The sequence below is a fragment of the Aythya fuligula genome, chromosome 1 (assembly GCF_009819795.1).
Source record: "Aythya fuligula isolate bAytFul2 chromosome 1, bAytFul2.pri, whole genome shotgun sequence".
Lineage (NCBI taxonomy): Eukaryota > Metazoa > Chordata > Aves > Anseriformes > Anatidae > Aythya > Aythya fuligula.
Window position 1 is genome coordinate 85483991 of NC_045559.1, and position 14089 is coordinate 85498079.

At 48.1% G+C, this 14089-nt stretch overlaps 1 protein-coding gene across 1 annotated transcript; it reads left to right on the forward strand.

Annotated features, from left to right (window-relative positions):
• Positions 1-11028: 11028 nt before the first annotated feature.
• NHLH2 (nescient helix-loop-helix 2) lies at positions 11029-13698 on the forward strand. The gene is made up of 2 exons (XM_032207791.1): positions 11029-11651; positions 13253-13698. The coding sequence occupies exon 2, from the start codon at positions 13273-13275 to the stop codon at positions 13696-13698; it is 426 nt and encodes a 141-aa protein (XP_032063682.1). The 5' UTR covers positions 11029-11651; positions 13253-13272.
• The last annotated feature ends 391 nt before the right edge of the window (positions 13699-14089 follow it).

Below are 14089 nucleotides of genomic sequence, written 5' to 3' on the forward strand. Positions count from 1 at the left end.
TGAACTGGAGCTGCTGAGACTTTCTGTCACAGGGGCAATAACTTGTGGCTGATAGACGAGGCAGACAGCTGGATCTGAAAGTAGCCTAAACAGCCACAAAAAGACTTGCCAGCTCATCTGTCAACCCTAAGTGAGCAGTGAATCAAACTGCATTAGCTTCTGCTCAATACTGCAGAGCAGCAGTTGTCAGGAAGATAATACCCAGTACACAGAGTGGGGCAACTCACCACTCAAAGTCCATATTTTAAGTGACTATGGAGAAAGCAAGCTGGGAAGAGACTGTACATGTGAAACCAAGAAGAGGACTTCAAGGTGGCCTACGTACATCTTGCTTTCTTTGAACCTAGACCCTATATGTATAAACTATGCCAGCTGGAGTCCCATTGCAGGCCAACACCAACTCAGAGGTTTGATTTGGTTGAGCTGAGGACCTGGGAACTCAGTGTTGCATAAGTGTCCTTACAAAGACTGTAAAAGCCACCAGTATATACATTGATTCCCTCAGAAATATTCCCTGAACACTGCATCCAGTGAATGTCAGCACCAAGGACCCTGGGACCACAATCCCATTTGATTTAGCAGAACACCAATAGGTTCTACTCCTCCTAAGCCGTATTATAAAAGTAGGCAGTGGTCTGTTCTCCTACCAGATGCAAACTCCTGACATCTGAAACCTAGTAGAGAGAAGATTTGATCACGTTCCTGTCTGTCATCTACCAGATTATATCTGTGCCTGTAATTCATCCATACCCCATTTTATCTTACATACTAAGTAAGACTAATGAAGCTGTTCACATTTTAAAAACATTTTGAGATCAATGGGTAGAAATCTCTGCAAACAGGTAGTATGATAATAAAGTTCTTCAACAAGTGTTTCTTGGGGCAATGGGCACAGCTCCAACAGGGATTAAAAAAAAAAAAAAAAAAAAAAAAAAAAAAAAAAAGCACTTGAGTTGGATCTACAAGGAATCAAACATTTGACTACAACCTACAAAAATGTAAACATCTCTCCCCCCAACCCACAGCCTTCAATATTCAAGCACCCAGGAATGATCTGAGTTCATGAGGAAATCCTGAAGACAGAGGAGGATGTTTTATCTTTCAAGGAGGCTGCATTGTCTGCTTGGATTGAGCCCTGACCGGCTGGTCATCTTGGTAAATCTTCACCTCAAATGAAGGACCACCCAACTAACTGGTTTGAGAATTCTTTATGATGAACTGTAACAAATAACAGCATGGGGGGTAAATAAGAGAAAATAGGGAGTTTAGACAGGAAAGATGACAGCTGTGGGCAACTGACAGATTTCATGTTGAGAAAGGTATGAAGAAACATGTTCAAGAAGAAGATACCAAAACAACACCAGAGCCCACAGCACAAGACATAAGTTCAAAATTACAGGAATAGGAGGAATGGAATATCCAGGAGTTTGTGACACCAACTGCAATAAGTCTAAAGAGAATCTCAAAAACCAGGAGAGCGATGTTACATAGTCTCTGTGAAATGGGAGAGGGTTGTCAATAGAAAGGACAGAGACTGCAGGAGACCCAACACCATCTTCCATATGCTTAGGACTAGAGAGCCAGACTTCTGAAGGATGAGGGAGAAGAAGCTGCTGAAGCACAGAGGAGGATAAAACCTGCACAAAGATGGAGCATAGGAAATGGTGTGAACCTCTATGAGAAGGGCTTTTTAGATTCCTGAGTGTATTCCCTAGAAATAGTTCATTAGGAATATGAAGTATTTTGTTATGCCGGAGTGACTTCTTGGAGACCTATAAACAATCTGTTTCAGCCCAACAGCAGCTTAGGGCATGAGCTGATAAGGAGGTCATAAGAGAGCTCCTCATTGCTAGATGAAAAGTTGGGCCTGGCTCTCCTTCACTCTATCATACACTGCAGGGTGAGGAAGAGGTGTCTAGGCCCTTATGGGCTGCCCTAAATGTAATGGACAATCTCAGGCAAAGGCACAGGATGTAAATCGGTTTGCACCTGAGCCAGGAATGACTATACAACTCACAAGAGCAAGTGTAAAGCCAGTTACAGCTGGCTCAAACTGTACAAGTGGAAATAAATTTGTCAGTCTGCACCCTTGTGTACTCCGATGCTAGCAATACACTTGCTGCTCATTCCAGGCATTAACGTTGTTTCATTATGCTTTTTCATTATTAATCATTATTAATCAGTTAGTTCCAGTCCCTGTTTACAAGGGTAATCCAGTGATTGAGAACAGAGCACTGAAGAAGGTAGGGGGAGATGCAAGGAAGATAGTTTCAGCTTCCTTTGTACTAATATAATCAGGGCTGACCCTAATTAACACCGTCCTTCCCTTTCCTGGTAACACTCACCCATAGATCTCAGAGACATTCACCTCATTTCACACCATTTCTTCTCTGCTAGACTGGGACACTCCCACTTTCCTGGGGACAAAGCTGAGGCACAGAGAGGTGAAATTGTTTGAAACAGCTTTCTGACTCCAAAGAGGGCTGAGAGCTGAGAAGTCCTGGCTTCCTCTTCATCCAGTATCACCCCCAGAAACCTTCAGACCTTTCACCCAGGCATAAAACTACTGAGAAAGAGGACTGAACATGCAGCCACTTTGGGAGCTGACAAGCATGGGAAGAAAGGGGTACATGACATAACTGAAAGCACCATTGTGACACTGTATGAATCTATGATGTATCCACAACTTAGCGAGTACATTCTGGTCCCCTCCTCACTCCAAATGACATAAAATAACTTGTCAAAGTAAAGGAAGGGCAAAGACAGACGTGAATGTAGGCATCCGCTCCCATGCAAGCTACCTTGATCATTTAGTAACAAGTGACTAACAGACTTGGGGTTTCTGGGACTGGAAAAGAGACTGACGAGGAGAGTCTGCAAAAGCAGGAGACTGGGAAAACTGATGCACATAAGAGAAGAGCAGAGTATGATTGTGCACTGCTTCTAAAAATCAAGAAGTAGGAGGCAAATGAATTGATAGCATGTTCAGAATAAACAAAAGGAAGGGAGAAGGTATATGATGTAGGAAAAAAAATAACAATAAACAAATTTATGTGAAATAATATCATCAGGGACTGTTAACCCCCAAACAAACCTTTTCTAGCCCAGGAAAAAAACAAGATATAGTTTGCTATAAGACAGGAGACCAGATCTAGTAACGTTACTCACCTTGTTCCCCTCTTCCTCCTCCAAGACTCTGCTATCAACACAGGGCAAGAGTGCCTGTTGGCATAGCACAACAGAGCCACCCAGATGTCTTTAGGTTAACAAATAAGCACCCTTCCACCTGCCTGCCTGATTAAATAGCTCCTAAATGACGCTCACCTGCTTACCATAGGCCACTTGCATTGTGAGACAAACCTTAAAATGACATTTATGACTGCCTTGTTGCTAGGTACCCACTGCGTCTCTCCTACAGATGTGCTCTTAGCCTGTGACCTCTGTTGCGTATGGGCACATCCTATTTCAGGTTGCAACACTAGGCATTTGCATCAGCATCTTCAAGAGTGTTCAGTGCAGCCACCAGTGAGATGCCGGGTACCGTTCATGGTTGGGGAAAGGACACTGCTCTGGTCTGAGCAGCTGGGTGATCCAGTGAGGCAGTCCTTATGCTGTAAATATCAGATGCAGTGCTTCTTCCTTATCAGCTGGCCTAAACTGTCTTAATATGATCACTGGGTTTCGTTTTACTTCTTCAAAAGGTAGAAAGGAAACCTGGAGGAGAGGGCTGTGTCACATCAATGGAGGGAGAAATATCTGCTTATGGAATACAGGTGGCTTCAGAATCTCCTTTTTTTTTTTTTTTTTTTTTTTTTTTTCCACAAGAAAGCGCATTCCCCATGGCTACACACACAGACATCAGATTTAAAAATAACCAAGTTCCACCTCGACTGTGGGGGAGTGAAAGACAGAAGACAGATGCATTGGCTGCCAGCTAATCTTGACATCCACTTTTTCTTTCCTCACCCTGGCAGCCAGCAGTTGCAGACACGTGTACAGGTAAGGTCCTCAGTAGCAAGGCACGCTGTGTCTGCCTTCCCCTCAATCACTAATCGTTCCACCCCAGCCATGTGTGCTTGGGATGCCCACACACTACTTGGCACACCAGGCAGGTATGAAAATCACCACAGTCCCCCTAATTATCCTGCTTAATTCGCAGACTACTCACTGGTTGTTTGTGTGTGTGTTATTTTACTGTCTGCTCCACACAGCTGCTTCCCATGGCTCAAGGTGTACAACACACTTGTGTGCGTGTGCAGGGCTGCTTGTATTTGCAGACCTTGGCCCAGGTCTGAGGTGATCAGCAGCTTTCAAGGAGCCAGGCCTTGCTCTTGCTGCCTTCCCCCTGTTCAGGCAGCAGGAGTTTCCTCCCTTTTTCCCTAACTGGCTGTATTCCACTCGTTATTTATGCTTTCAACCAAATGCATTCATTGAAAACATATGGCACTACTGCCCACGTACTCAACGCTACTCTTCATGCACTCATGAGCAGTAGAAGCCGCAGCAATACAGCAAACTTGCTTAATTTATTTGCAAACATATTTACAAGCATCTCCTTATGTGTTTGCCTAAATTGAATGGCTCACAGAGAACTCCTTGCCATGGAAAATTATGGATGCTGAAAGTTCACATGAATTCAAAAAGCAACATGACAAATTCATGGAAGAAAAGATCATCCAGTGCATTAAAGTGCAATTAACCGGATGTCAGGAGAATATTCTGGGGAAGTATCACTATAGGTTTATGCTGTTCTTACACATTTCCCAGGCACTCTCTTTGGTCACTGCTGAAAACAGGATATTTCTGGTCTAACCCACTGTGGCCATTCTTGGGTTTTTAAATGTGTTTTCTGTGATTTTATTGTGATACAATTTCTAATATGCCTGTCCCAGGAGAATTTTGGCTGCATTAAGTTCTTATAGGCACACTGAAAACCATAATATATATTTCTTTTTCTATATTCGGAGCTTAGCATGCTAAGCATCTCATTACTGGACTAGGATTATGAACAGGAAGAATAGGATATATCCTAGACCAGAACCACCTTAAGAGTAAAGCAGCATTCAGACCTGTTCAGTTTAACAAAAAGGGAAAGCTACAGAACTGATATGGCCACTACTAATGAACAGTGACCTAGGAAGGACCAGCAGATGTTTGGATTTACCCAGGCATGTCTTCTCTTTCTGCCAAAAATGCTTGCCCAGGTGGAATTTTCCCATGTGTCCAAAATTTCTGGATGTCTGACCACAGCAGCAGCAGTAGCTGTAGCTAGGCTTTGCTTAACTGGAAAGTCCAAGATACCAACTGGTGCATACAGGCAAATCAGCTCTACAGCACACATGCATTCACCTGTTCACAAGGTCCCAACCTAAACTTGACAGTATGATAACAGACAACTCTGGGCGCAAGAAGTAAGAAAATCCTGTGGCTAGATGCTGATATGACACATGCTTAATTTCCGTATCAGTGTTTTCAAGAAGAGCAGGCAGATGGAATAATTTACCAAGGTTGATAGTGGATCCTTCACCACCACTGATGTTTAGAACAAGAGAGAACACTATTTCTGAAGGATACATGCTCATTTTTGCAGGAACCAACCAGGGAAGTCTTATGGCCTTTGACCTGGAGAGAGGTGCTCACAGTAATCTCTTCTGCCTTTAAAAACTCCACACCATCCTCCATCTCCTGAGACACCCTACCCTCAAGAGAGCTGTGAATGATTACTAACATTGCAAGGATGATCTTTAAAGTCAAACTATATGGCAGTGAACGGTCATAGACAGCCTGGTGATGGTGCCTGGCTCTTTTCAGTAGCAGCTAGAGCTTGGTCTTGATGTTGCAGCTGGTGTAATCCAACAGGCAAAGGAAAATTCTGGAGCCAACACAGAAAACAAGGGTCATGAGCCAAAACCTGGAACTAGGTAAAAAGAACAAGGGTTTTGTCCAAAACCCCCGATTTCAGTCATTAGTTGGCATAGAGATTACAGGTTTAAACAGAGCAGCCGGTCCCAGGGACAGTCACCCTCACACTTGCAAGGGGCCATCTGAGAGGACCTGCCTGTCCATCAGATGCTGGCAGACCTCACCAGTGTTGCTTCACATCCAGATCTAGTAGCTCTGATACCTCTGCCTGTGGTCCAGAAGGGAAGCTCCTTTCTTTTTTCATATTCCCCATTTCCAGGTTGCTCCCACCAGCATCCTCGAGGCTCATGACTAGTTATTAAAGCAGCTTCAATCCCACTGCCTAGATAAAGCAAACACGACTGGTGGAAAACAAAAAATATCACCCAAATGTCCAAGGGAACCACAAACAGAGCCGCTGATCTATACCCAGCACAGATTTTTCAAAAGGACACGGATTTTCATGGCTCAGCGTTCTAATTTGTTTGACCGTTTATTTCCAAGGAACACATCCAAGACTGACAAGCTCCATTTATTTCAATGGGCAGCATATGCCAGCAACTTGAATGGCGTATGCTATAAAAGAGAATGGATGTTCTCTAGCATTCTGGAAAGCTGTCCTTTAGACAGATAGAGGACGTGTCGGTAATGGAAGTATAGCTCTGCTCTGACAAGCAATGCCATAAAAGTGGCATTGAGGGTCCCTGTGTTTGATGTCTCCCCATGTCAGCCCTGCTCTGACTGCAAGTGAAAAATGATTGTCCAAATACCTGATCCAGCTCTGGAGGGCCCAGCTGGGTTCCTTCACTCTTGTGCTTTGCCAGGCCAGAATGACATTTTCTGCAGGACAAATGTTGACACTGGGCTATTAGGGCTGCACTTGTGTGAACTATTAGGGCCAAACTCAAGCCTATTCTCACAAATGACATTACCTACAAACGATCGTGTGACGTGAATCTGAGATGTTCATGCAAGCACGTAGCCCCTTTCCAAAAAACACCATCATGTGGCAGTACTGTTTTCAGTCTTCCCCTTCTGACTCCAACCTGCAGATGCCTCTGTTGTGAATCTTGCCTTTCTAAGCCTGGTCCCACGGGCACCAGGCGTTATGAGTCTCTCATGAAGATTGAACACCATCTATCAGTCAATATTGTTTGGTGACCTGTGATGCTTTACTGATGGGCTGTAAGTCTGGCAGCAGTTGGTAGCTTGTTTTCACTATCTTTAATTAATTAACTAAAATTAGTTCCATGTTAGGTCCCATCTAGTGAGCAGTCTGGGTCACAAGGTTTTACTAGCTTGCCAGCGAGCCCTGGAAGTCAAAACAGAGCTTATTCTTGCTTTGCAGTGAGATTTGTAGGAACAAAGGTAGAATGCGTTTCTGTTCAGAGCGAGTCTTTCTCAGACACGTTTTATTGTCATTAAACGTATGAGTTTGCTCCAAAGAAAATATATGGTGTGTGAGCTGCAATTCCATCCACAGGAATTCAGCTCCACTTCTTCTATACCCCCAGCTCTTTGGGGCAATGTCTCAAGTCAGGTAAAGAAGAAGATTTGCTGATAGCTTCCTTACAGCTCCCCAGCATGGCAAAAAATAACCCTGGGTTCTTCTCCAGGAGATGTCTGCCCACTTGAGCCTCAGGATTCACTAGCATGGATTTGTCTTGCAGTACAGCCACAGCCAAGCAATGCCCCTGGACATCCATGATACAAACTTGACACCCCGTTATGCCTTGTGTTTTTTTTTTCCTATCCACTTTCCCTTCATCAGGTGCTGCTCAGAGGCTTTGGTTTCACCTTTTATGGGGAAGCCAAACCAATGTTATTCGTGCCATTGAGGTAACCTTTGACACCATTTGGGCATTTCAGTTAGTCTTAATGCCAGGGAGGTTCTTGCTTAGTGAAGAGAACAACCACAGGCTGTGTGGGCCATAACTGTATTTGAGGATACAAGTCATCAGGTGGCCTATGCAGCCTGCTTTGGGACCGTGCTGATTCCCATAGTGTTCACTTGCATAAGGCCATATTCTAATCAAAAAGAAACAGTGAGCTGAACAAAGAGCTTTTGTTGTCCATCCTTTGACAAAATGGAATGGTTTTAGTTTCCATCAACTGCACTTTTGCCCCAGAATTTTGGGTCATTTCTGGTGACCTCCATATCCCAGTCAGTTGGCCCTGGGACTGCTGAGCTGTGACCAGACTCTTCCTCCATGTGTGAGCAGCATGAGGGAGGGGAGATCTTCACGGGGAGGATTTGGCCCTGCTTCTGGGCTCCAAGTCTCTGTTCAGAAAAGGGTCAGGCTGTCAGCTCCAGAATCTCTGACTGTCTTCTTAGGGATACAGAAACTGCACCCTGGCTCCTGCAGTTGATGTGAGATTTGCGGTTTCCCAGCAGGGCAGCTGGGGAGACGCCGTAGGCCTCCCATGCCCAGGGCAGGGTGGAAACCTCTGGGTTTAACACGGCTGGGAGCAGAGCAGTGGGGTAATTGGATCACAGCAGTAGAAAACAGCGCTTTAAGAGGTGTCAGAAATGTCTGCTTGTAACCAAAGGGCATTGAGAAACAACTGCTCGGTCTCTTCCTGGAAATTAAAAATAAAAAGCAAGCCATGTGATGACAGCATCTGCAGCAGGGAGCAGGGTGGCTTGCATGAATTAACAGCTTCCTGGCTGCTATCTATGGCAGCCTTAGCCAAACACTTGTTCCATCACCTGCAGCTCCCATGGGCTGAGGCTTCAGACTTACACCTTGAGCAGTTCCTCAAGGCAAAGAAGCACAGGATGATGGCAATTCGGTGGAATGAGACCTTGATTCTTGCAATGTGAGGGGACAGTGACCTTGAACTGTTCAGATCCAGGTCTCCAAAGAGCACCCATAATGTTTACCTGAATAGGGATGTGCTCTAGCCTCAGTGATGTGCATCTGAATCTTCCTGGCACACTAGCTGAGATTTTGGTTGTTTCTCTTCACAAGCAGCAAAGGAAATTACTGCATCCTTGTGCCTAGGAGCTCAAACACACTCCTGAGCACCAATGTTACCCACTTTCCATGCAGACCTGCTACCTCACAGTAACATTTCTGTTCCCTCCAAGCTCACCAGGGGGATTTATGCAGATGTAGGAACTCCCTTGTCAGGACTGGCATAGAGGTGGGCTCAGGGCATACATGCTTCAGACCCTCCCAGCCAGAGGCTGCACTGTATTTCTACACTCTGACTTCTGCAGTGAGCCTTTGATGGGTCCCATGGCAGCCAAGCTGCTGTAGGGCCATGAACCATGCTGGATACCCATGGATCCAGTGGCAGTAGATGGATTCAGAACACCTGAAGAAGTGACTGTGTCCTGCTGCCTTGTAAACCTATTACGGACAGGTGAACAAAGAGAAATTCTCAAGTTTCTGTAGAAAAAATGTTGATTAGCATTTTCTTGCAGATGTTACTTCTGCTATTCAAATGGCCCTGGTCTAGGTGACATGCAGAGAGGTTGTATTCTTTGCATGAATATCTATTACTTTAAAGAAAAAATGAAAATCAACAAAACCCCAAATTACTCAGGAATTCTACTTATTTTCTTTGAGGTCCTGTGAACTGCAACAAGAGCAGAACCTCTCCCCTTTCAGAGATCTCTCAGCCTTTTGCATGTATTACTGGACAAGCCACAGGGACCCCTGCAATTGTTCTCCTACCACCTCTCCCCCCACACACACACACATCCTACTGTTGGGACCCAGGGAGAGGAGCAACTCTGGGGAGTCCAAGCTCCCAACAAGCTGCCAGAGACCATCACCATGCCCACCCTTCCCACTGCCTCTTTGTGAGGGATCACATCAGCACAGGCTCCAGGAAATTCCCCAGGGAGGAAGGTGTACCAGCCCCCATTTAATGGAAAAAAACGGGGAAAAGGGGTGCAGAGCAGAGAAGGTGGTGTCAAGAAGTCACCTTGGTCACAGGCAACTCCTGGCGCCAGCAGGAAGATACCGAGCTCCATCCACCCTCCTGTGAGCAGGAAAGCCACAGACCCATGGCTGGCTCCCTCGCCTCATTGTCTGTGTGCTGGAAAGGAGGGGGGAGACAGACAGACAGACTGTCTGTCTGTGCTTGCCATGCACCATGGTTAGGGAGGGGAAGGGGAGCATGGACTGGACGTAGGGACAGCAAAAATAAATTCAGTAGAAAATCAGCCCGGCAATTCTCCACAGGCTCGGTGTCCGTGATGCAAATTGATGCTTAAAGCTTATTTATTAGCTTGCATGAGAAATGCCAGCGGTGTTTTTCTAGATCAGTGGGTATCCGATATTCTGGGGGGGGGACGGGGAAGGTGGGAGCGAGCGTGGCTAGAGACCGTATATCCAGAGGCTAGGGTTTATATCATGGGCTGCTCTCGACTGTTATAATTTGTGGCACAGATTCAGCGAGAATCTGATCTGCTGAAAATATTTGGGCTGTGAAAACTCCCACACTGTGACAGATGTCAAGTCCAATTAAGCGACTCGTGTCCAGGTTTCTGTCCAATAGGATTTCCCATTAAATATCAATTTAAGAGGGAAAAAATGCCGTCCCCTTTTCTCTCAGCCTTTATCTCTCCCAACCATCTCTAGGCTAAACCCTTCGGTACCAGGAGCGGATCCGCACGCATCTCCCGCTCTGTCTGGCTGCCCGTCTCGCCCCTGCCACCCTCCGCACCCCTCCTCGGCTCCTTTGCCACTCCGGGAGGGGTGGGAGGAGGAACTGCACTTTCTTTTTGTGCGTGTGAGCGCACCTTTTTCCTCACCGACGTCCTCTCTCGCAGCTTTTTCCAACCCCGCGTCGAGATTTTTGTTTATTTGTTTTCTTTTCCACGCTCGCAGTTCTTTCTTTCTTCTCACCCGAGCGATGCAGGAGGACTTGGGAAGCTCAGGGACGGATGGGGGGTTCGCTTATCCATTTTTCCCCCGCCGCCAGCTCTTGAAGGACCAGCAGAAAAACTAAGCCAAACATTTATTTTCCGACCGGCTCTCCCCCCCCTCTCCCGCCGCTCTCCGCCGGACCAGCGAATTAACAAAACCCCACGTTACACCAAAAAAAAACAAAAAAAAAAAAAAAAAAAAAAAGGGAAAAAAAAAACCTAAAACCCTAAAACCATCAAAACAAAAAGCAGGGGGGAGAAGAAGGAGGGTGTGAAGCATTGTCACCCCGACCCGCCGCGGGCACCGGGCCGGGCACCGGCGGAACAAAGCCGGCACCGGGCTCCGGGAGGAGAGGCCGGGGGGCGGGGGAGAGGGAGCAGCCCCGGCTGGTGCTATCTCCGCATCCCTTTTGTTATTGATCGCCAGGACGAAGAGCCGGGGAGACGGCACTTTCCAGCGCAATTTAATTTGTAATTTTTATTTTTTTTTCCCCCAAAACGCGACTCGCAGCTTTTGCCGGCGTATCGTAGCCCGCTGCCCCGAATTAACGGGCGGAGGCGGACTTGGATGGGGAAACGCTTTTTCCTCCCCGATGCATCGTAAGTAACTTAAGTTGTTATTTATACTCCGCAAAACAAGCACGGCGATAACATCTCCCATCTCTGGAGCGCTGGAGGCCGCGGCGAGGGATGAGAGCTGCCCTTCCCCATCCGAGCAGGACACTTTTCCGCTCGTAATTCATTTGATTTGATTTTGATTTTTTAATTTTTCCATGCTCCGCTCCCGGAGGGTCATTTGAACTGTAAAGGAATCGCCGAGGGGGCGAGGGGACCCGGAGACAGCGGCTGTGCAAACGACTCCACCGAGGTAAGCAGCCCTAACAATATATCCCTTTTCCAGGTAGCACGGGCATGGCTTTAGTAGGGGAGATGAGGAGGGGAGAGGAAATAAAAATAAAGTCTCTTTCTGGTTCGGATCGCCAAAACGGAACGTCTGGATAAAACCAAGCAGGAAAATTCAACACACACCGTGGAGAAACCTTTAAGCAACTTTCTCCACGAACCACCTCTGTAATTGCCCGTTTTCCTACAACCGCCCTACAAATCCTCCTTCTGGTAGCGTGCTTTCTCCTCTACCCGCTCACTTGGATCTCAATTGAGAGGTGATCTTATTTTTTATTTTATTTTATTCTCCCTCGCTGATACCGCTGATAGCTGACCTGCGCGCTGGCCGCTTTTATTTCCTACCCGTGCCTCGTGGGCCTGCTTAGTGCAAGGCTCCTTACCAAAACAGAGGGGAGGAAGCCCTTCCGACGGCCCTGACCAGCGGCGGCTCCTTTTGGGGCAGCTCCTCTGCCCCTCCGCCGCCCCGGGGCTTTCCCCGGGGAGCGCTCTCCCTCGCCCGATCGGTGCCCCTCCATTATGCTCCTTATTATTTCTGCTTCTAACGTCTTCGATTTTTTTTAATACATATATATATATATATATTTATATTTTTTTTCCCCTGTGGCCCGAGGGGGGGGACTTTGCCTGGAAACTTTACGTGGCAACACTCGGCGGTCTGAATTCTTGGGGAGGTGGTGTGCCCTCCTCCCCACCTCGCCCGACACCCCAGCCCCGTGCACACACGCACACGCACACACACATTTGTGTCCAAGGTTATTCACGAGGTGCCTGATGTATTGTTTTATTACATGCCGGCATGTCCACGTACGCGCTCGGATTTGTATTGCTGTCTACATGACAGATGGTGCTCTGTGAGGCCGCAAGAAGATACGATTCAATTTTCTTTTGAAAGGCACGTCCGCATTTATTTATTTATTTCCCCTTTCTTTCCCCCCACCCTTTTCGCGCAGGGAGGGGAGAGGAGGGAAAATTTAAAGGAATGGAAAAGTTCGGCCGCTGCTTTGGGTTTTTGGTTCTTTTTATTATTATTTCATTTCTATTTTGAATCCCACCCCTAAAAAACAAATCCCGAGAGCCTCCAGACGTCCCCGTTTGGTCGCTGGCAAACCGCTATCTGAGCACAATTAGCAGCAGGAAAAATAATAATAATAGTGATAGTAATAAAAAGAGGAGCTCACAGAAAAGAGCAGGAGGGGAGCCCAGCAGATCCATCAGATCCCGCAGGTCTGACCAGGGAAATAAATTTCCCCACTGGCCTTTCTGTGCTCGGGGAGCCTTGAGTCTGTCTCCCCTTTTAAAAGCATCGTGCCAGCGGCCCGGAGCCCGAAAGAGAAACGGTGGAGCAGAGCTTGGCAGGGGAGGACGTGCGATGGAGGAAAACAAACCAGCCCGATGCTAAGCCTCTGGACGCTAGTTTGTTAGAAATAAATCCGCATCCTCTTTTATCGCTTCCCGGGCCTGTTTCTACACAGGGGGGAGTAGCGGGAGCACACGCGGGACACGGGGCGGTGCTGCGGGTCGGGGGCGCTGACCCCCTTCTCTCTGCTTCTCTGTCCCGGGAAGGCTCCTCCGCCCCCTCCACGATGATGCTCAGCCCGGACCAAGCGGCCGACTCCGACCACCCCTCCTCGGCGCCCTCCGACCCCGAGTCCCTGGGGGGCGCGGACCCCCGGGCGCTGGGCTGCTGCGCCTCCGACCCGGAGCCGGCCGAGGGCGGCGGGGGCGGCGGCGGCGGGGGCGGCGGGGAGGGTCGTGCCGGGGGCCGGCCGGGGCTGCACCCCCCGCCGCTCAGCCGGGAGGAGAAACGCCGCCGCCGTCGAGCCACGGCCAAGTACCGCTCGGCCCACGCCACGCGGGAGCGGATCCGCGTGGAGGCCTTCAACCTGGCCTTCGCCGAGCTGCGCAAGCTGCTGCCCACGCTGCCGCCCGACAAGAAGCTCTCCAAGATCGAGATCCTGCGCCTGGCCATCTGCTACATCTCCTATCTCAACCACGTCCTGGACGTGTAGCCCCCGCACGCCCGCCCCGACGGCCCCGCGGAGGCCGCATCGGGACGCGCCGCGCACCGGGAGCCCGGCCCCGAGCGGACCCGGCCGGCTGCGGGGCCGGGCGCTGCCGGTGCCGGGCTCGGGGAGCTTTCCCCGCACCTCTGCTCCAGAGGCTGAGCCCCGGCGGCGCGGAACGCCCGCGTTTTTCGGCAGAGAGGTGTGAAACCAGATTGTCTCTTCAGGCTGTCAAGTGCCCCTTTATATATATCCAAAAACATCTACTTGTGACCTTAAACGTGTGACCCATGGGTGCAGTTAAAAATAACTATTTTTTATTTATGGTAGAAGGAGTGGACAATTTATTTTTTTCAAGACTTATTTATTTTTCAGAGTGGTGGCAATTTTACTTTGG